The sequence below is a fragment of the Staurois parvus genome, unplaced genomic scaffold (assembly GCF_062004578.1).
Source record: "Staurois parvus isolate SC_StPar_1 unplaced genomic scaffold, SC_StPar_1.0 ptg000828l, whole genome shotgun sequence".
Classification (NCBI taxonomy): Eukaryota; Metazoa; Chordata; class Amphibia; order Anura; family Ranidae; genus Staurois; species Staurois parvus.
The window spans coordinates 321,592-345,896 of NW_028318624.1; the positions used below are offsets into that span (position 1 = coordinate 321,592).

The window sequence follows — 24,305 nt, forward strand, 5'->3', positions numbered from 1 at the left end:
CACACAAGTAATACATGTATCTATGCAATAAACAACTGGATCAATACAGCCACACATAAAAGTCAATAAATGCAAAATAAAGAACAAAAAGTCTGTAAAGAAATGTGTTCTGTGTAGGAATTCAAAATTAGAAGTGTGAATTCCACGTCACAAAAGTCTTCGCCACCACACAGGCACACTGAGAGGCTTACCAAGAATGCACGATTCTCAAATTATATAGAAGTCATATAAAACTTTATACAACTACCCTTGATATCACACCAGGTCACCAGCACTCCTTGAACACATGGATATCTCAGAAAGGGCATCTCCTCCCAGGATATTCTCCAGTTCTTAGTCTATGCATGCAGGTATGTTAAAAAAGAATAGAGACCAAGCGCTCCACATACCATCAAATCCAACGTAATATGTAATACAATAGCAGAAATGCGCTTACAAACAATGAGGGCAAAACAGCGCTGTCTGTAAACCAAAGATAGTGTACAAACACTGCACTTCTGAGGTCACTTCCAGTATACATGATGATGTCACAACAAATTCCTCCCGACACGTTTCATCACAGATGATATCTTCTAAGATTGAGCGAAGCCTGCTGTGACATCATCACGCATACTGGAAGTGCTGTGTTTCTACACAATCATTGATTTACATACATCATTGTTTTACTCTCTTTGTAGGTGCATTTCTGCTTTTTTAATGAATTATACGTTGGATTTTTTGCTAATGTACAATATATTTAAATAGCATAAATGCACTTACAGAGTAAAACAGCGCTGTATGTCACCCAAAGATCATGTAGAAACACCTCACTTCCAGTATATGTGATGACATCACAACAGACTCTGCTCGATGCGTTTAATCACTGAAGATGTCATCTATGATGAAACGCATTGGAGGAAGCCTGTTGTAACCTCATCACGTATACTGGAAGTGATCTCAGAAGTGCAGTGTTTGTACACAATCTTTGGTTTACATACAGCACTGTTTTACTTTATTTATTTGTAAGTGCATTTCTGCTATTTTAATAAATTATACTTTGTATTTTATGGTATGTGGAGCACTTAGTCCATGTATACAGGTATGATAAAAAAGAATAGAGACCAAGAACTGGAGAAGATCCTGGGAGGAAATAACCTTTCTGAGATATCCATGTCTTCAAGGAGTGCCAGATGACCTGGTGTGATGTTGAGGGTAGTTGTATAAAGCTTTATACCATAAAATAAAGTATAATTTATTAAAATAGCAGAAATGCACTTACAAACAAAGAAAGTAAAACAGCGCTGTATGTAAACCAAAGATCGTGTAGAAACACTGCACTTCTAGGATCACTTCCAGCATACGTGATGAGGTTACAACAGGTTCCCCCGATGCGTTTCATCATAGATGTCATCTTCAGTGATGAAACGCATCGAGCGGAGTCTGTTGTGATGTCATAATTTATTAAAGTGAGGTGTTTCTACGTGATCTTTGGGTGACATACAGCGCTGTTTTACTCTGTAAGTGCATTTCTGATACTTAAATATATTATACATTAGGAAAAAATCCAACGTATAATTTATTAAAATAGCAGAAATGCACTTACAAAGAGAGTAAAACAGCGATGTACGTAACCCAATGATTGTGTAGAAACACAGCACTTCCAGTATGCGTGATGATGTCACAGCAGGCTCTGCGCAATCATAAAAGATGTCTATGATGGAATGTGTCGGTAGGAATTTGTTGTGACATCATCATGTATACCGGAAGTGACCTCAGAAGTGTAGTATTTGTACACAATCTTTGGTTTACAGACAGCACTGTTTTGCACTCATTGTTTGTAAGCGCATTTCTGCTATTTTATTACATTTTACGTTGGGTTTTATGGTATGTGGAGCGCTTGGTCTCTATTCTTTTTTAACATACCTGCATGCATATACTAAGGCCGGCCATGCATGGGTTGAAATTCGAACAATTTTTCATCCAAAAATTGGATCTAAGAATAATTGGCCTATTATTGCTCTGTTAGTGGGTCCATGGCACTGACCGATTTTCGTGGTTCCTCCCCTTTTCGGTGATCGGGCATGTTGGAAAATTTGTGAAAAACAGCCGATTTTCGACTCAATGATGGTCAAATCATACAAATATGTGAATGAGCCTTGACCTGGAAGGAACAGAAGTTTCACCTGTTATATGGGGTGAACTTTATGACTTGGTCAGCCAATTTTCGATATCATTGATGGCGCCATCGGATTACCGAGGAAACGTCATTTTCGATTTGCGGAGGAAAAATCGTTCAGAATTCGACCCATGTATGGCCTGCATAAGAAATGGAGAAGATCTTGGGAGGAGATACCCTGAGATATCCATGTGTTCAAGGAGTGCTGGTGACCTGGTGTGATGTTGAGAGTAGTTGTATAAAGCTTTATATGGCTTCTCTATAATTAGAGAATCCTGCATTCTTGGAGAGCCTCTCGGCGTGTCTGCATGGTGGCGGCAACACTTGTGATGTGGAGCAGAGCACCTTTCTTTATGGACTTTCTGTATTCTTTATTTTGAATGTATTTACTTTTATGAGTAGATTTATTGATTTATTATTTTTTTATTGCATAGATACATGTGTGTTTGTGTAGCATCATTGGTTTGGGCAGCATATCGGTTTGATCATTTTTTTGACTATGGTAAATATTGTAGCATGCCAGCTGCTTTTTATTGGTTTGAAAACATTTAGCGTGGTTACACTTTTGAGGAACATTCATTGTTATAACAGCTTGATCTAATATCAAAGAGTTATTATGGACACACCACTATAAAAAAAAATGAAATAAAATGCCAATAAACCGCTGATATGGCAACCATTTCTAACCCATATTTAATGGTCATATATTTAGTGTTGGTTTGTGAAACATAACAAAAACAGCAGACGAGTGTGTGTATATACAGACAGATAATAGTGACAGAATTTATCTTGGGAGGATATGACGTCACAACGTAGAATGAACCATCTAGAAGTTTATTCCTCTAAAATCGAAGTGGCTATAGAACAGATCCAGTAGAGTATTCCATACACCATCAAGTTCAATGAAAACAGTGCCAATATAATTTAAAACCTCATAAGGAAAATAAATAATCACAAAATTTACATTATTGGTGGACTAAAAATACTCCATACTTTTTTCCTTCATTAATATACAGTTTATTGAACGTGAGCTGGCATCTGATCCAGGCTGTGCCTCCCCAGTACAGTGGATTACTTTGACCTGGTCATGCTTGGACGGAGCTGCAAGGTTCCTTCAGCCCAGGAACCAGGATATTGTCCCATCTTCTTCCATAGGCTCAGCTCTTCTCCGGTGGAGTCCATCCAGTCTACCGGCTGTCCATTGAATACGCCTAGAACAAGACAAGCCAATGAATTTGGTAAAAATTGGTAAACTCCAGTTAGAAAACAATACCTTTCCTCCTTATTTATAACATGATTTATAGTTAAACCTGACCTCCAGCCTTCCCTTCAGTCTTCTGGTAGAGCAGGGGTGTCAACCTGCGGCCCTCCTGTTGTTGCAGAACTACAAATCCCATATGGCATTGCGGGGCTGACAATTAAAAGCATGACTCCCAAAGGCACAGGCATGATGGGACTTGTAGTTTCTCAACAGCTGGAGGGCCGCAGTTTGACACCCGTGTTGTAGAGGCTCCTCTCCTGGACTGAAATAGCTTACTCTGATTTTACCTTACTACAAAGGTACAATGTGGCAGTCAGATTAGTGGGGGACAGGAAACTGGGGAAATGCTTCCTCCGGCCTGCAGCAGACTGAGGACATCATCTCAGGCTATGTATGCAGAAGCAGAATCCATGAGTAGAATATGGCACCAGGAGGCTTTCCTACACAGATCAGCAAAGCTGGAGGGCTGTGAGCAGGAAGTAGTGTGGTTGCTGACCAGTCCTATAGCAGCAGCAATATATTGTCTAAACCATGCCAACCAAGGCCAAGTCACTGAACTTCTCAGTTTCAGTTATCAGAAAACAGCATGTGTTGCAATATTGGTCATAAAGATTTCTTTCATTCTGTTTAGTCAAATGAGTATTACACATTTAATTGTACTACTGTATTATCCATCTGCAAACAGCAGATGGCACACTGAAGACTGTGCAACATCTTACTGAATCATTATACTATTATGCTGTGAATAGACTGTAATCTGATGTGTTATCCAGATCCACACACAACTCATTAAGTCAGATGAGGGACACCCTTCCCCTCTATTTCCATCTCACACACCATTGGGACTCTGCAGTCCATCTCACACACCACTGGGACTCTGCAGTCCATCTCACACACCACTGGGACTCTGCAGTCCATCTCACACACCACTGGGACTCTGCAGTCCATCTCACACACCACTGGGACTCTTCAGTCCATCTCATACACCATTACGACTCTTCAGTCCATCTCATACACCATTCCAACTCTTCAGTCCATCTCACACACCATTCCGAATCTTCAGTCCATCTCACACACCATTCCGACTCTTCAGTCCATCTCACACACCATTCCGAATCTTCAGTCCATCTCATACACCATTCTGACTCTTCAGTCCATCTCATGCACCATTCTGACTCTTCAGTCCATCTCACACACCATTCCGACTCTTCAGTCCATCTCACACACCACTGGGACTCTTCAGTCCATCTCATACACCATTCCAACTCTTCAGTCCATCTCACACACCATTCCGAATCTTCAGTCCATCTCACACACCATTCCGAATCTTCAGTCCATCTCATACACCATTCTGACTCTTCAGTCCATCTCATTCACCATTCCGACTCTTCAGTCCATCTCATACACCACTGGGACTCTTCAGTCATCAAGTCCCATGGAAAGCTGTTACACAGTAGGACCAAAGACCCCACTCACCAGTTCCAGGACCCAGTCTTACTCCTCCCAGGAAATCATTGCTGGACAGAGGTTCTCGATCCCAGACTGTCAGTTCCAGGCATGTGTTCTGGAGATCATCAGGCTTGACGCCATTATAGACAAACGTGTGATTGTAGTGAGGATTCAGCATCTTCTTGACTACCGGTGTCTTCCTCTTGGTGTTCCGACCTTTGATTGGTAGTAAATATCTGTAGAGGAACCAAGAAAGATTTTCTTTCAGCTCAACATCAAATGTCAATGGATTTTATAAAGAAAGTTGACCCTGTGTATAACAGTCAAAGCATATATCAACAGCACACCATGGATCTTCACGATGACATTCAAACGTTTATTAAAGTGGTCACATCACAGCTGTAAAGGTACTGTGTTTTGGGGCCTTGCAGGACCCCTTTCCAAGGAGCAGAGCCCTCCTAACCAGGGGCGGGCTGACAACTCATGGGGCCCCCGATCAATAGGGGGATCATTGGGGCCCCTGTGTCCTTGCCCAAACTCAAAAAAGCCTATGAAAAAGGTACCAGGGGCATCTCATGGGGCCCCCTACTGACCCCGGGCCCTCGGGCAGTGCCCGAGTTTCCAAATGGTCAGTCCGCCCCTGCTCCTAACCCTCTTGTATTGCACTGCATTGTTGCTGGATTGTCTCCTGTCATATTGTAAAGCTCTGAGCAAACTGTTGGCGCCATATAAATCCTGTATAATAATAATAATAACTAGGCATGTGATGAAGGGTTCCTGCATGACCCCTAAACTTTGCTCCTTTACCACAGTGATGTGATGACTTTTAATACCTTCTTTCTGGGAAAAACATTCACATACATGAAACAAATCTACATTTTTGCTAGAAAATTACTTAAAACATTTTCTAAAAGCAGAGGCCCTGGAAAATAAAATGGTGGCTGCTGCAATTATTTAAATCACACGATATTCAGGAAGAATCTACATTTTAAATGAATTTTCCTGCATACAAACACAATTTAATACTACATTTTTTTGGTGAAATATAAAAGATAATGTTGTGTTGTCTTTTTAAAGACACCAAACATGTCAAGATTTAAAACTGCGCATGCCTGGGAAAAATTTGACAAATTACAATACCTAAAATTGTCCATAAGGGATGCTTTCAAAGTGAATTATGGACCTAGAATTATTGCTCTTACTCTGACATTCATGGTGATACCTCACATGTGTGGAGCAATCACCGTTTAGATTTAGATATGGAACTACGCACGCATTTGCATGTATGCATGAGGGGACAGGCATGCTCTAAAATCTTTTTAAAATTTTTTTTTTTTCTTCCACATTTTTTTTTAATTTAACAAGCCCCCTTGTGATATCTTTGAGTAGGTGACAGGTACACGTTATGGAGACATTTAGACCCCTAATGTCTCCCCTGTCCTCCAAAGCAGCTAACAAAGCACCAATCGTGTTTACTCAGCTGCTTCCCTGGCTGTATGTCAGTCAGCAACTGCTTAATAAACATTAGGACATTATCTTAAAGTGTTCCTAAATCCCGGACCCTGCATTCACTATATCCGGTCTCCCCGGACCCTGCATTCATTATATCCAGTCTCCCCGGACCCTGCATTCATTATATCCGGTCTCCCCGGAGCCTGCATTCACTATATCCGGTCTCCCCGGACCCTGCATTCATTATATCTGGTCTCCCCGGACCCTGCATTCACTATATCCGGTCTCCCCGGACCCTGCATTCACTATATCTGGTCTCCCCGAACCCCGCATTCACTATATCCGGTCTCTCCAGACCCTGCATTCACTATATCCGCTCTCCCCAGACCCTGCATTCACTATATCCGCTCTCCCCGGACCCTGCATTCACTATATCCGCTCTCCCCGGACCCTGCATTCACTATATCCGGTCTCCCCGGACCCTGCATTCACTATATCCGGTCTCCCCGGACTCTGCATTCACTATATCCGGTCTCCCCGGACCCTGCATTCACCATATCCGGTCTCCCCGGACCCTGCATTCACTATATGTGGTCTCCCCAGACCCTGCATTCACTATATCTGGTCTCCTCGGACCCTGCAAGCACTATATCCGGTCTCCCTAGACCCTGCATGCACTATATCCGGTCTCCCTGGACCCTGCATTCACTATATCCGGTCTCCTCGGACCCTGCATTCACTATATCCGGTCTCCCCAGACCCTGCATTCACTATATCCGGTCTCCCCGGACCCTGAATTCATTATATCTGGTCTCCCCGGGACCCTGCATTCACTATATACGGTCTCCCCGGACCCCGAATTCACTATATCCGCTCTCTCCCTGGACCCTGCATTCACTATATGTGGTCTCCCCGGACCCTGCATTCACTATATCTGGTCTCCCCGGACCCTGCATTCACTATATTAGGTCTCCCTGGACCCTGCATTCACTATATGTGCTCTCCCCAGACCCTGCATTCACTATATCTGCTCTCCCCGGACCCTGCATTCACTATATTAGGTCTCCCCGGACCCTGCATTCACTATATCCGGTCTCCCCGGACCCTGCATTCACTAGTGACACTAGTGGGAACCAGTGACACTAATATAGTGATCAGCGCTAAAATATACAGTCACTGTACTAATGACACTGGCTCGGAAGGGGTTAAACATCTGGGGCAATCAAAGGGTTAAATGTGTGCCTATCCAGTGTTTGTGTGTGTGTGTACAGTGTGCTGCTTTCACTAAGAGATGTGCTGGATTTTAGACCCTGCTTTGCAGGGAAACAAAGTCCAGCACATCCCCGCGGACAGGACGGAGCTCTGCATTGTATTACATATGTAGAGCTCTGTCCAGTGTGTCAGTTCGATGATCAGCAGGTGCCAGTGGTCATTCATTGACCGGCACCCATTGATCGACTTCTGCAGTGACTAATCACAGCAAGAGCGGCATGGCGGCAGCGTACGCGCGTGCCCTCAACCCAGAGGTGCAGAATCACGTATATATACAAGATTCTGCACAGAGCGGCCGCCCTATTTTGGCGGTTGGCAGCTGGATAGTCTCCCTCACTTCCATGTGTGTATATTAGTGTATCCCCTTTGGTTCCTCCTGCCGACCTCTATGTCATAACTGTGTTCAGCAATGCTAAGCCCTGATTCACACCAGTGCAACTTAAGGTGTGACATAAGATTGGACTGAGGCATTATAACAAAATATCACATTTTGGGCACTAGATGGAGCTTCGGTCATACAGAATAGTATATAACAAGTAGTTACATAGTTACATAAAAAAAAGACAAAAGTCCATCCAGTTCAACCATTAAAAAAAAAAAAGTTATAATCCTACACCCACAGTTCATCCAGAGGAAGGCAAAAAACCCAGCAAAGCATGATCCAATTTGCTCCTGCAGGGGAAAAAAATTCTTTCCTGATCCCCCGAGAGGCAATCAGATATTCCCTGGATCAACTTTACCTATAAATGTTATATCCAGTTATATTCTGTGTATCCAAGAAAGAATCCAGGACTTTTTTAAAGCAATTCACTGAGCTGACCAGAACCAACTCTTGAGGGAGTCTATTCCACATTTTCACAGCACTTACTGTGAAGAAACCTTTCCGTGTTTGGAGATTACATTTCTTTTCCTCCAGATGTAAAGAGCGCCCCCTTGTCCTCTGTGATGACCTCAGGGTGAATAACTCTACACCAAGTTCACTATATGAACCACTGATGTATTATACATGGAGATCATATCCCCCCTTATGTATTATACATGGAGATCATATCCCCCCTTATGTATTATACATGGAGATCATATCCCCCCTTATGTATTATACATGGAGATCATATCCCCCCCTTATGTATTATACATGGAGATCATATCCCCCCCTTATGTATTATACATGGTGATCATATCCTCCCCTTATGTATTATACATGGAGATCATATCCCCCCTTATGTATTATACATGGAGATCATATCCCCCCTTATGTATTATACATGGTGATCATACCCCCCTTATGTATTATACATGGTGATCATATCCCCCCCTTATGTATTATACATGGAGATCATATCCCCCTTATTATACATGGAGATCATATCCCACCTTATGTATTATAAATGGAGATCATATCCCCCTTATGTATTATACATGGTGATCATATCCCCCTTATGTATTATACATGGAGATCATATCCCCCTTATTATACATGGAGATCATATCCCACCTTATGTATTATAAATGGAGATCATATCCCCCTTATGTATTAATACACGGAGATCATATCCCCCCTTATGTATTATACATAGAGATCATATCCCCCCCACCTCACCCCCTTGGTCTCAGCCCGAATCACACACCTACTGAGCGACATATCAGACTGGATGTCGCTCCACTTCCTTAAATTGAACCTCTCCAAAAACGAGTTTCTTGTCTTCCCCCCAGCCCGGACACCACCCCCCATTGATTTCTCCGTCACATCCAACAACGCTACCATCAAACCCGCCCTGCAGGCCAGAGTACTGGGTGTCATTCTGGACTCCAACCTATCCTTCCAGCCCCAAGTCCAATCTTTAACAAACTCGTGCAGACTCCACCTCCGCAACATCGCCAAAATCCGCACGTTCCTAACCCCAGAAACCACTAAACAGCTCATCCACTCCCTCATCATATCACGACTCGACTACTGCAACTCCCTCCTCACTGGCCTGCCTCGCCGCTGGCTATCCCCTCTTCAGTCCATCCTGAACACGGCTGCCAGACTCATTCACCTTTCCAACCGCTCTGTCTCCGCCACCCCCCTCTGCCAATCCCTCCACTGGCTTCCGATTGCGCAACGGATCAAATTCAAAATCCTAACGCTGACGTACAAAGCTGTCCACCATACTGCCCCGAACTACATCACCGACCTAATATCCAAGTACCACCCAACACGCACACTCCGCTCCTCACAAGACCTCCTTCTCTCTAGTTCCCTGGTCTCCTCCTCCCATGCCCGCCTCCAGGACTTCTCCAGGGTGTCACCCATCCTCTGGAACTCCCTGCCCCAACCCATCAGATTATCACCTACTCTCCTCTCCTTTAGGCGCACCCTGAAAACCCATCTCTTCAGGGAAGCCTACCCCACCCCCTGCTAACTTGCCTCCCTCCTCCACTCTTCCTACCACTCCATCCCCCACAGCTATCTCCTCCTGTGCCACCACCCCCTCCCTCCTAGATTGTAAGCTCGAAAGAGCAGGGCCCTTGATCCCCTCATGTTTTGCATTGTATTGGTATTGTTCTGTCACATGTTCTGTCTCCCTTTGTAATGTACAGCGCTGAGCGAACTATTGGCGCTTTATAAATACTGTATAATAATAATAATAATAATAATAATAATGTATTATACATGGTGATCATATCCCCCCCTTATGTATTATACATGGAGATCATATCCCCCTTATGTATTATACATGGAGATCATATCCCCCTTTATGTATTATACATGGAGATCATATCCCCCTTATATATTATACATGGTGATCATATCCCCCCTTATGTATTATACATGGAGATCATATCCCCCTTATGTATTATACATGGAGATCATATCCCCCCTTATGTATTATACATGGAGATCATATCCCCCTTATGTATTATACATGGTGATCATATCCCCCCTTATGTATTATACATGGAGATCATATCCCCCCTTATGTATTATACATGGAGATCATATCCCCCCTTATGTATTATACATGGAGATCATATCCCCCTTATGTATTATACATGGAGATCATATCCCCCTTATGTATTATACATGGAGATCATACCCCCCTTATGTATTATACATGGAGATCATATCCCCCCTTATGTATTAATACATGGAGATCATATCCCGCCTTATGTATTATACATGGTGATCATATCCCCCCTTATGTATTATACATGGAGATCATATCCCCCCCTTATGTATTATACATGGAGATCATATCCCCCCTTATGTATTATACATGGTGATCATATCCCCCCTTATGTATTATACATGGTGATCATATCCCCCCCCCTTATGTATTATACATGGAGATCATATCCCCCCTTATGTATTATACATGGAGATCATATTCCCCCTTATATATTATACATGGTGATCATATCCCCCTTATGTATTATACATGGAGATCATATCCCCCCTTATGTATTATACATGGAGATCATATTCCCCCTTATATATTATACATGGTGATCATATCCCCCCCTTATGTATTATACATGGAGATCATATCCCCCTTATGTATTATACATGGAGATCATATCCCCCCTTATGTATTATACATGGTGATCATATCCCCCCTTATATATTATACATGGTGATCATATCCCCCGTATGTATTATACATGGAGATCATATCCCCCCTTATGTATTATACATGGAGATCATATCCCCCCTTATATATTATACATGGTGATCATATCCCCCGTATGTATTATACATGGAGATCATATCCCCCTTATGTATTATACATGGAGATCATATCCCCCCCTTATGTATTATACATGGAGATCATATCCCCCCTTATATATTATACATGGCGATCATATCCCCCCTTATGTATTATACATGGAGATCATATCCCCCCTTATGTATTATACATGGAGATCATATCCCCCCTTAATCTCCTCTTCTCAAGAGAGAATAAATTCCATTCCTCTAATCTTTCCTCATAGCTGATCTCCTCCATGCCTCTTATCAGTTTGTTTGCCCTTCTCTGTACTTTCTCCAGTTCCCCAATGTTATTTTTGTGATTTGGTGCCCAAAACTGAACTGCATATTCCAGATGAGGTGTTACTAATGATTTGTACCGGGGGAAATGATATCTCTCTCTCTGGAGTCTATACCTCTTAATACAAGAGAGGATTTTGCTCGCTTTAGAAAGCGCAGCTTGGCATAATACAGCAAGTTTTGGTGTATCTTAGAGGATGTGTCATACTTGTTCAGCAAACTGTTTATACATAGACCTCTAGGAGCTGTCAGGAGGAACCACAGTGGTCAGCGGCGGCAGACACTATTCCATCCATCAAAGGTCCCGAATAGTATCAGTGCACAAAACTTTGCAAGGGAGACAAGTTTCAGCAAACTGGTCTCCGGACAGGTCAGCATAACCCTCCTTTATTCACATAGTGTTGCTGATTTTTAATAACCCCCCCCCCTTGACAGCATCACTGGATGCCATAGATAAAGGTAATTATTTCTCACCCCTTCACAAAGCTGTCAGATGTTCCTCCCGTTTTAACTGCCGTCAGGTTTTTGGCCTCCTTAATCCAGACATGAAGATCTCCTCCTTCTTCGGCCTTACCTTGATGAAATGTAGAGATAATATACTGCTTTATAATTTATATATCCTCCGTTTCTCACTTTAAAAGCAGCAATACTTAGTTATGTAATAATACGATGCTGCGCTTATGATAGGTTGGCTGTAAGTCCGAAGGGCGCTCCCTCATGACTTCTATACGTTACAGTGTGGGGGATGATTGGACTCTACTCTCTCTTACTATCAGCACGTTCCCTATGGCTCCAAGTACTGTCCCCCCTCTTCCCTGCTGAGGAAAGTGAAAAAATAGTGCCAAACCCATGTGGCTATCTTATTGGTTTTGCTATACTCAAGTATTGATGTTGGATGTAGGTGACCTCGTTCCTCGGCACGTGGCTTCTACAACCCAAAGGATCTCCACAGTCTCCTTGGCTTCACAAAGATTTTATACACCATTCTAGGCTGGTCCACCCCTCTGAAGCTACTAAAGGAGTGTAATACAAGTAACCGGCACATATAGTCTACAACAGCAATGGGCAAACTACGGCCCGCGGACCTTTTAATCCGGCCCGCGGAGCGTGATACTGTCAGGATGGCTGTCAGGATGTGTGTAGGTGGGGCAGCGTGATGAACGTGAGGGGAGCTAGGCTCCTCTCACAGTCCGCCCTGAAGACCGGAACGGCGCGGGAACACGGCGAGAGGAACGCACGGAGCAAAGGTAAGTGAATTGACACAGGGAGGACTTGGGGACTTAATATGGGGGATGAATTACTATGGGGAATGAATTACTATAGGGGGGATGAATTACTATATGGGGGATGAATTACTATGGGGGATGAATTACTATGGGGGATGAATTACTATATGGGGGATTAATTACTATGGGGAATGAATTACTATATGGGGGATAAATTACTATGGGGGATGAATTACTATGGGGGATGAATTACTATATGGGGGATGAATTACTATGGGGGATGAATTACTAAATGGGGGATTAATTACTATGGGGGATGAATTACTATATGGGGGATGAATTACTATATGGGGGATGAATTACTATGGGGGATGAATTACTATATGGGGGATGAATTACTATATGGGGGATTAATTACTATGGGGGATGAATTACTATGGGGGATGAATTACTATATGGGGGATGAATTACTATATGGGGGATGAATTACTATGGGGGATGAATTACTATATGGGGGATTAATTACTATGCTTACTATGGGGGAATATTACTATACTTACTATGGATGACACATACACATCATTCATCTACTCTTGGTCCGGCCCCCGGGTCCAATATATGAACCCATTGCGGCCCTCAAGTCAAAAAGTTTGCCCACCCCTGGTCTACAGTGTGGGTCAATAGAACACATTGGGGTATGAAAACGGAGGTTTAAGCAGCCCGCTGTGAAGCGTGTACCTGTGAGAGGTGGGACATTCTCTTACAGTGGGGGGATTTGTTTTTGGCACTCTCTCTCTATGAGCGATCTGACTCCCATAGAAATGGGAGAAGATCAGCACAGCAGAGGTCCCCAGCTAGGACACAGATATGGAAGAGGAAGAGTTAAGTGAGTGCATGCATGGAGTTAGCGCTGGGTGCGTGGCGGCATTCCATTCTGTCACTGGGAGTGAGCTGGTGGAGATACACTGAGCAGGTGAAGAGGGCATAGGCTCAGCATGTCCCTCCTAAATGCAACAAGGGTCAATAGTGGTGTGCAACACACAGTAAAGGATGTGTAAGGAGAGCGAACATGTTCAAGGTATCCAGCGTAGCCCAGAAGAACCCACTCCAGGGTAGGTCTCCTATGTGACCCACACTTGGTACCCAATGAGGACGGGAACATAGAAGAAGTACCACCTACTAACCCTGCTCTGCCCTTTACAACAGGCAGGGTGCATATGCATACAGACCACCCCAGGAAATATCTACATGCAGGGCCGGGACAAGGGGTGGGCTGGAGGGGCAGCTGCCCTGGGCACAATGGGAGCAGCAAGGGGAGGTGGAGAGAGCTGGGAGGAGGTGCTGGCTGTGTCCTCACTCCCCCTTTTCCTTCCTGCCAGTTCACAGGCACACAGGAGCTGCACTAGCAGGAAGGATGAGAGGGAGAGAGAGAACAGACCCCACCACAGAGCGCAGGCTGGATTTGTATACAGACCACCCCAGGAAATGTCTACATACAGGGACAAGGGGTGGGCTGGAGGGGCGGCTGCCCTGGGCACAATGGTTAACTGCATTGTTTGGGGTGTCTTCCTTCTGTTACAAGGCTAACAAGAGTAGTGACAATGACATCACTATCCCTGTCAGCCCAGCACTGGTAGCAGCAAGGGGAGGAGGAAAGAGCTGGGAGGCGGTGCAGGCTGTGTCCTCACTCCCCCTTCTCCTTCCTGCCAGTTCATAGACACACAGGAGCTGCACTAGCAGGAAGGATGAGAGGGAGAGAGAGCACAGCCCCCCACCACAGAGTGCAGAAGAGAAAACCACAAGTGGAGGAGAGAGCCATCTACGCAAGCATGTGCCCAATGTTAAAACTGAGCTGCACAGTTATTTTGACAAGTGAGTGACTGCTGGGCTTACACATCATCAACAGGGGGCGCAGTTTGGCATCTTTTCCCTGGACGCTAGATGACCTTGTCCCGGCACTACCTACATGTGAAGCTGAGCCTAATTAAAAGATCTGAACTCAAATGAATGAAAGGGGAGGGCCAGGGATGATCAGGCTGGGGTGGAAAGGGCTAGATGATGCTGGATGCCCTCCAGTCAGGAAATGAGATGTGCTATATCAGACTTTCTGCAGCTTCTAATGCACATGGTGAGAAGCTCACAGTGTGCAGTGAAATCAGAGGAAGCCATTTCAGTCCAGGAGATGAGCCGGTACAACCGTGCAAGACTGAAGGTGAAGCTGGAGATCAGATTTGAACACCATTTTTCATGGACTATGCAATAACTTTAGAAATGTAAAAGAGAAATTATTTCTGGAAATAAAAGTTTCACTCACTTTTTTTTCTCTCACTTCCAATCGTGGACTTGGACGGTGGGACGTACTTTAAGGACACAACCAGTTCCCCTTTGTAGTTGGGTGCCCCATCGCCACTGCCCTGTATAGAAAAAAAAAAAAAAGAGGTAATAAATAGATGCTACATACAGTATAAATGCCATCAGCACATCCCAACCTCCTGCCAGCCATGTAATGCAGATGTGTGGCAGGAAAGAGGGTTGCCAACACGTGGCACATATAGGGCTATGGGCAGCAGAGGTTTCTGTGCGGATACCGCATTCACAGCACACAGACTGAGCTGTCACAGACAGCTCCTGTGAAAAAAAGGGCATCCAAGAGGTGCTGGAAGTTTGTTTGAGTTTAAACAAGGTAGTAAGGAAGGCAAAAAACACTTGAAGAGCTCAGTGGCTCAGTCTAGGCTGCTCATAATAGGCAAGGCCACCCTACTGTGGGTACTTCAGCAGGTTAACAGGAAAAAAGTGTGCACATGGAAGCAGGGCTGCTGTTAGAACCCACGGGGCCCCATACAGCCAACCTGACAGGGCCCCACCCCCTCAAAAAAAACAACTGTTTACTATGCTTCTGTTATCAATGAACACAGTGAGCGATTGGTACCAATCACCCATTGTGTTCATTCAGAAAAGGAAGGGGCTTATAAATGTGACATATTTACAGGATCCTTTTCCCACTCTCCATCCTGAAGGATCCTATTGTGTGCTTGCAGCTGCCGGTGGGAAGGAGAGGAGGCAAGCCAACAGCACTGTGGCATGGGGGCACACAGGGGGCTTGGGCAGCAGGGGGAAACGTATGGTACACAGGGAGGGTTATGGGTGTGGCGAGGGGGGAGGGGGGAGTTGCTGGAACCGAAGCCCCATATGGCTCTCTCTACAGTAGCTGAAAGCCAGAATGAGGGAGAGGAGAAGAAACCAGATTTAAGCTGCTGAAGAAAGAGCCATACTGGGAATTGGTTTCAGTAATGCCCCCCCCCCTTCCATGCTGTGCTGATCGCCCTCCCTGCCCACATTCACTTCACCTTCACCCCTGCTGGCCTGGGCCCCTTACAGGAGGAATGGTGGTACCCCCTTATCCAAGGCCCTGCATGGAAGGAGCGCTAGGCCAAAAGATAAGAATCCAAATTCATTGTTATGTTAAAAGACAGCCAACGCATTTCGGTGGTCAAAGGAACCCCCCTTCATCAGGGCTGCAATAAAACATAATATAATGTAAAAATAATTGTGACTAACAAAATCATATTAGGCTCATGATTTTATCAGTTACAATTATTTTTACATTACATTATTTATAATAGTCCTGATGAAGGGGGAGCTCCTTTGACCTCCAAAAATGCATTGGCTGTCTTAACATAACACCAATAAATGAATTTGGACTCTTATCTTTTGGTCTGGCGCTCCTTCCATATTTGCACAACAGACTGCTCCTGGTCTGTGCTACTGATTGGGGACCAACAGTACCTGCTCTTGATTATGTGACTATTGTGTCAGCCAATCACAATGGTCAAATCATAAGGCAGACCTTCCCGCAGGCAGAAAGCTGTCATATATAGAAGCGGTAGAAATTCTACATATGGGCCTTTGTCAGGAATGGACTTGTCAATAGTGGTGGGACTCACCTGCTTTGTGGGCTGCAGTACCAGGGCTGGCCAGCGGTGCTCTCAGCAATCAGAGACTCACCCCTGCAGTCAGCCAAACACCTGAAGCTGATTGCAGGGGTTGTATTTAAGGGATGGCCAGACCTGCAGTCTGTGCCTTGTTGTACTGTTTGCTTGGCCCTGGTTTCCTGATCCTGTTACTTCTGTCCTGACGCTGCCTGAACTCTGCCTGTACTGACCTCGGCTAGTCCTGACCACTCTCCCGCCTGCTCCTGGTACTCCGTTTGCCCGTTTGCTACCGACCCGGCCTGCCTGACTACTCTTGTATTGTATGTTTGTTATCTGTTGGAGGTTTGGTTCAGTTTGTTTGCACTGTGTTATGTTTAGTTTTGCACTGCGTTTGTATTGTTAGTCTTAATAAATTATATTATTTACTATATCTGAAGCCTGCGTTTCCCTGTGTCAGTCCACACACTTCTGGTCATACCCGCATCCCTGACAGTCTTGCAAAACAGGACACAGAACGATCTAACGTTTGGACGTTGGTTCAAATGCCCAAAGAAACAAAGCTTGGACTGAACTGTCAGCTCATCCCTATTCCAGGCCACCATTGTATTGCACCATTACTGTGTGTACCCAACTTCCTTAACTGACATGTTTCCTGTCATGTAGGGTCATAATTCCTTAAATAAAAATTGATCAAAATGTCGGAAATCAGTTCTCTTTCCCATTCCGATTACCAAAAATTTGAAACTCTGATTACTGTGGAGGAATTAGGGATGGTGCTCTCGCAATCTAAACCAAAGAAGGCTCCAGGCCCTGATGGCCTGACCCCGGCCTAATATAAGACGTTTAAAAGACGTTAAAAAGTTTCCTGGCGGACGTGCTCTGGATGTATATTTCCCTGGTCCCCAAGGAAAGGAAGGGCCCATCACACAGTGGCAGCTATCACCGGATAGCTGTACTAAATACTGACCTGAAACTTTTCATGAAAATCCTAGCTCATCGCTTACTATGTTACATCCCTTGACTGATGCACAAAGATCAAGTAGGCTTTGTCCCACTTTAGGAGCCCTGAGACAACACCATTTGGGTCCTCAACCGGATCCTTGCCACTAAGACCTCCAAACACATGCTCGTTTTACTCTCCACCGACATTGAAGAGGCATTTGACCGGGTTAATTAGCAATTTATGCAGGCGACCCTGGCCCACATTGGCTTGGGGCCTTCATGCTCTGTTGGATTTCTTCCCTGTATTCTCAGCCCTCAGCCTCTGAAACTAGAACAAATTTTTTGTTCCCATTTCCTGCGGGACATGACAGAGGTGCCCCCTTTCCCCTTTCATTTTAACGTTGGAACCATTTCTTTGTACAGTCCAAGCCGACTCCATTATTGCTGGCTACCACAAATCCTCTGGAATGCACAAGGTTGCAGCCAATGCGGACGACCTGATTTTTTTTCATAACAGACCCCTCACATCTTTACCCAACCCAGTGGGCTACAAACTCAATCCGGTATTTGGGAACAAATATTACGCCAGATCTTTCTGATCTATACTCTCCAAATTACACACCACTGTTGCTTAAAATCAAGGGAGACTTGTTACACTGGCATTCACTCATGCTGATCGGGTTTGGCCATTGTAGTGCTTTAAAAAAAGATGGTGCTCCCCCACGTGCCTTACTAACTGCAAGCCCTTCCCATTCGGTTACCCACGCTATTTTTTAAGAAAGTTGGTACCATGTTCTGAGCATTTATCTGATCTCATAGAAAACCATGCCTAGCTCTGCATATCCTCTTCCTACATAAGGTATGTGGGGTGGTGGTCTTCCCTATATCTGCTCCTATTACTGAGTGGCCCATCACACATGCCTAGTCAACTGGCAGTGCAGCCAAACACTGGGTTGCCATTGAACTGGAAGATGCCCAAGGAACTGCTATGAGTTGGCTGTGGCTAGACTCCCGTGCCCAAGGATCTTTGTATGCACCCTACTCTTGGAAATACTTTACGGGTCTCTTAGGAATCCTCTAGCAACTCATCCATCTCTCCATCTTGCTTCCCCATGGTCCCCATTTTGGGCAATCCAGATTTCATCTGAGGACTTCACAATAAGCATTTCCATCGCTTCAAAACCAGTGGATATACCTATATGACAGATTTCCTGACCTCAGACGGGGGCTTAGTCTCCACGGACCTTACCCGCTTGGTAGACCCTCCTTAGATTTCTGGGCAGACCTTCAATTGTGTCATTACCCCCGCATGTTGTCTCGCATGCCAGATATTAATCGCCTGCTGACTGCCTTTGAGGCGATGTGTCATAAGGGGAACAGGTTCGCCACAGTCTCTCTGATTTACTCGTCCATCCAGAGGCTGACTACACTTCCCCCTTTCTTACCAAATGGGAGTCTGAGTTGGGCATGTCATTCATGACTGTGCAGAAGGAAAAAATTCTACATTTTGGCCAAAAATTCTCTATTGCCACCAGGGTACAGTTATAAAATCCTTACCAGGTGGTATCAGGTCACTACCGAGCTTCACCACCTCTCACCAAGGATCTCCAATCTTTGCTGGCATTGCGTCATAAAAAATTGCACTTTACTCCATATTTTCTGGCAATGCCTGAAACTCCAGTGTTGGCAGGAGGTGACTGACATAAATAAACAACTCACCGCTGTTGATTTGCAGGACAACTCAGTGGCTTGCCTGCTGTACCTGTCTGAAAGGCCCATCAAGAAATAGAAGGTCTCTCTTACAATTCAATTGCTGAACATGGCTAAGGCCTGCATCCCACTCGTTGGAATGACATTAATCTTCCTATACTATTTCTCTGGTTCTCCAAGGTGAATGAACTCAGGGACATGGAGGACCTCTTAGTCACTTTGCGTAATGTGGAAGAGACCTTTTGGGACATGTGGAGGCTTTGGAAATATTTTGTGTATATGGATGCCTACTTGAAAGAATGCACTCCCTCCCAGTGAGTTGCATTTTTCACTGGTGTTTCTCCCCGGAAGAGGGTGCTCAGACCCCCTCTGTACTTCTGCTCCTTTCTCCAGCTGCTCTTCCCTTTCAGCCCCTCCTTTTCATCCTACCTTTCCTTCTCCAATTCCTTGATCTTGGTCCTTTCCTCTTCCCCACTTCCTTCTCTACCCTTTCCCCCCCAGCCACCTTTCCCTCTTTGTCCCTCTTCCTCAACCCCTGTGCTCGTCATGTTCTTGCTCTATCACCAGACTGTTTCCTATATATCCTTCCTCCTAGAAGAGTTGATGGCAATGCCCCCCTTGCTGTCTCTCGGTTTGCAGTGTTCAAGATGATCACAGTCTATCCTATCATCTACTCCATCCCTCTATACCTTCCAGTGCTCCCTATTTATGTAATCCTCCTAAATCGGTCTCATTGTTTATGACATTCCACCGACATAGACAGTGCCATGGTCTTACATCAATGTAAATGTCCTCTACTGGCTATGGCAGTCATACCACTCTATATGATGTTTGTTTTTGTACGTGGATTTCTGGTGACCTGCACATATTTGTTACCTGTTTGCTTATATTTGTATCAAATAAACAAATTAAAAAAAAAAAAAACATGAAAACTGAAATTGTTGCCACCAAATAAATCGTTGTCACTGGTAAATGAGAGAAATGTGAGAAGAGTCACCCTGCCATGCAGAGGAAGACACTCGTCCATCGTACTGTCAAAGTTCCAGGAGTCCAAAGGCAGGTTCACCTCCCCCAGGAATGTATTCCTTCCAAAGCGGTCATGGTGCCAGACAGACAGCTGTAAGGTTCTGGAGAGCAGGACCGGCTCCGGGACAATGTACTAGAGACAAAGAAATAAAGCCGAATATTTTTTGGCTTTTTAAAGATGACCAAAGTTCAGCTTTAAATAAAATAAATTATAGAGAATTTTTTTTTCAATGACATCAAATCATTCTACTTACCTGCAATGTTTCAGCATACACAGGGTTGATGGTGTTCCGTTTAATTGTAGTTTTGCGTTTTCCTTGACGGGACTTGTCAGGCAGGAGATAGGACTTGACGTATCTAGAAGAAGGGATTGCAGATGTAGAACTCAACACTTCCTAAATACACAGCAAAATATATTCTCTCTACAGAATGGCAGACCACGGTTCTGACCAAGACAGAGTGACAGTTCTTTCTGGACTTCCTTCTAGGCAGTCCCCAGCACAGGTTCCTCCCTCCTCTGCACTGATTGGTTGTTAGGACAACTAATGTCGTCACATGCATGCACCACCCTCAGCATCAGAGAAGGACAAAAGTGGACTTGCAGTCTGTCCCACCTCTAGCCCTCTTCCCATAAAAAGGTACCAGGGCCCTGTGATGGGAACACCTGATGTAAATGGGCCCTGAGATGGGGACACCTGCTGTAAGGGGGTACTGCGATGGGGACACCTGATGTAAGGGGGTACTGCGATGGGGACACCTAATGTAAGGGGGCACTGCGATGGAGACACCTGATGTAAAGGGGACACAGTGACTGGGACACCTGATTTAAGAAGGCAGTCTGCTAGAGGCACCTGATGTAAGGGGGCACTGAAATGGGAACACTGTGATGGGGACACGTGATAGAAGGGGACACTGTGATGGGAACACCTGCTGTAAGGGGGTACTGCGATGGGGACACCTGATGTAAGGGGGTACTGCGATGGGGACACCTAATGTAAGGGGGCACTGCGATGGAGACACCTGATGTAAAGGGGACACAGTGACTGGGACACCTGATTGAAGAAGGCAGTCTGCTAGAGGCACCTGATGTAAGGGGGCACTGAAATGGGAACACTGTGATGGGGACACCTGATAGAAGGGGACACCGTGACGGGGACACCTTATTTAAGAAGGCAGTCTGCTGGAGGCACCTGATGTAAGGGGGCACTGAAATGGGAACACTGATGGGGCCACCTGATAGAAGGGGACACTGTGATGGGAACACCTGAAGTAAGAAGGCACTCTGCTGGAGGCACCTGATGTAAGGGGGCACTGCGATGGGGACACTTGATGTAAGAAGGCACTCTGCTGGAGGCACCTGATGTAAGGGGGCACTGAGATGGGGACACCTGATGTAAGGGGGACACCTTATGTAAGGTGGGCATTGTGATGGAGGCACCTAATGTAAGGGAGTATGGTGATAGGGACACTTAATGTAAGGGGACACTCTGCTCGAGGCACCTGAAGTAGGAGGCATGGTGATGTGGACACCTGATTCTGGGGGCACTCTGCTGGAGGCACCTGAAGTAAAGGGGGCACGGTGATGGGGAAACCTGATGTCAGGAGGTACTCTGCTGGAGGCACCTGAAGTAGGAGGTCACAGTGATGGGAACACCTGATATCAGGGGACAATCTGCTGGAGGCACCTTGAAGTAAGGGGGCTTGGTGATGGGGACATCTGATGCACGGGGGCATTGTGATGGGGCAATCGATGGTTCAATGGGCCTGTATTTTACTGCCTCCCAATCTGAAGTGTAAACTGTACCCTGTGTTTGTGTTTTACTGTCTCTCTACTGATGACAAGGTCAGTAGAATATAATACCCTTGAGGTAGGTATTTAGGCAATAGTAAACAGTGGAAAAATAGACACTAAGCGGTGAAACACACATCTCTGTCAATATGTTAACTGTAATCAGTCCCTTAAGTGTGGGTGTTTATAAATAAATATATATATATATATATATATATATATATATATATATATATATGGAAACACTCTGGTGTTATATGGAAAACTGAAAAAAAGAAAAGAAAATGGATTACGGGTTGGAGCGTCTCTTGGCGTCATCTCCGTAAGCCAGGTTGCGGCACTCCTTTACCACAATGCTGAGGATCTGCGTCTTTCCATCGTATTTCATGGAGAAGATGATTTCTCCGGTGACTATGACGTTCCCGAAGTCTCCGGCCTTGCTGTAAATACTCATCATGCTCCCCAGAGTGCTCTGTAGGAGGGAAACAGATACATCATCACCAATTTCAATCACAATTCAAACTTACCAGTTGTGGGTGGAATGGGAAGGGAATAAATCTTGGACTCTGAGTCCTGGCTGTGTGTGCTCACTTCTTGTCCTTGTGATCGGGGCTCAAAGGGACAGGAGGAAATAAGATACATGACCAATGGGGGGCAGCAAGAAATATACATAATTCAGTAGAGAGGGGAAAGGTGAAAATCTCTGTTGAGGTTTTTTTTATCAATTGTTGGCATCTTCCTGTCTCAGTCACTCCCAGGGGCGGACTGACCATTCGAGAACTCGGGCACTGCCTGAGGGCCCGGGGTCAGTAGGGGGCGCCATGAGATGCCCCTGGTACCTTTTTCATAGGCTTTTTTGAGTGTGGGCAAGGACACAGGGGCCACATGATCCCCTATTGCCCGGGGGCCCCATGAGTTGTCAGTCCGCCCCTGGTCACTCCACTCCAGCATTTCTTTACCTACTGTTAATGGGATAAAGATCCAAAGCACTCAATGTCATGGCGCACATACACACAGTGCCAGGACAAGGTCATCAAGAGTGCAGGGCCAGCCTGCCAAACTGCGCACCCCCCCCCTCCCCAAGATATGTGAGCATTATGTGTCAGCGAAAATCCACTCCCCCCGCAAAAAAAATTGAGTACTAATCTGTATGTTTACCCCCTAAGCATAAACTTCCCCTCCTCCCAGTACAAATCTTTGCCCCCTTCCCCTCCCCGGCTCAAATACTCTCTCCCCATATGCTCCAGCACAAATCCCCCCCACCTCCGAAAAAAAAAATTCCCCTCCTAGCACATATCCTCTACCCCTCAAATTTTCCCTCAAAGCATTAATCCCCCCCCCCACTCCAAATCCCCTTCTTCCAGCACAAGTTCCCCTCCCCCAATCCACCATCCTAGAACAAATCCCCCCTCTACCACAGACACACAAACCTTCCCTCCTAGCACACATACCCCTCAATAATCCCTACTAGCACAAAATCCCCCCAAAAAATGTCCTCTCCAGTACAAATCCCTCCCCACACCATGTGACTTTAATGGCACAAACCCCCCAAATCCTCCCTCCTAGCACAAATCCTCATATCCCATACCCTCTCCAAACATAAATCCCCAAAAATCACTACTCCTAGCACACCTCCCCCAATTTCCACACCTAGAACAATTCTTATGCCCTGCCACCCCCCAAATTTACCTTCTCAATGCAAATCTTCTGCCCCCAATCTCCTTGTGGTGTCCCCCCTCCACCTTACATAATACCACAGTGCTCAGGGCAGCTGCCCCTCCTGCCCACCCCTGCATATACATACATTGTCAGAGCACACATACACGAAGTCAGCAAAAACATAATAATATACATCATATACAAAATGTATTTTAAACATACAAATGTAAAAAAAAAATTTTTTTGGGGTGGGGACATTTGTATGTTTTAAATAGGTTTTGTTTATAATGATGTATATAATTATTATTGTACTTTTTATTTATTCTAGTGATTCATCTCAAGCATGGATCCAGGGGAAGCAAATATAGTGAAACGCGTTGATCCTAAACACTTGCTATACAT

The 24,305-nt window shown here is 45.0% G+C and overlaps 1 protein-coding gene across 1 annotated transcript in view; it reads right to left on the bottom strand.

Moving 5' to 3' along the window:
* Positions 1 to 2,968: 2,968 nt before the first annotated feature.
* LOC149443823 (synaptotagmin-like protein 4) overlaps positions 2,969 to 24,305 on the bottom strand; it is a 30,929-nt gene continuing 9,592 nt past the window's right edge. Inside the window, exons 5-11 of the mRNA XM_089655239.1 lie at positions 22,538 to 22,716; positions 20,710 to 20,812; positions 20,427 to 20,588; positions 15,160 to 15,259; positions 12,094 to 12,193; positions 4,893 to 5,101; positions 2,969 to 3,366 (exon numbers count right to left, since the gene is read on the bottom strand). Of these exons, the coding sequence (XP_089511365.1) occupies positions 3,227 to 3,366; positions 4,893 to 5,101; positions 12,094 to 12,193; positions 15,160 to 15,259; positions 20,427 to 20,588; positions 20,710 to 20,812; positions 22,538 to 22,716 (993 nt within the window). The 3' untranslated portion in view covers positions 2,969 to 3,226. The remainder of the gene's footprint in view (positions 3,367 to 4,892; positions 5,102 to 12,093; positions 12,194 to 15,159; positions 15,260 to 20,426; positions 20,589 to 20,709; positions 20,813 to 22,537; positions 22,717 to 24,305) is intronic.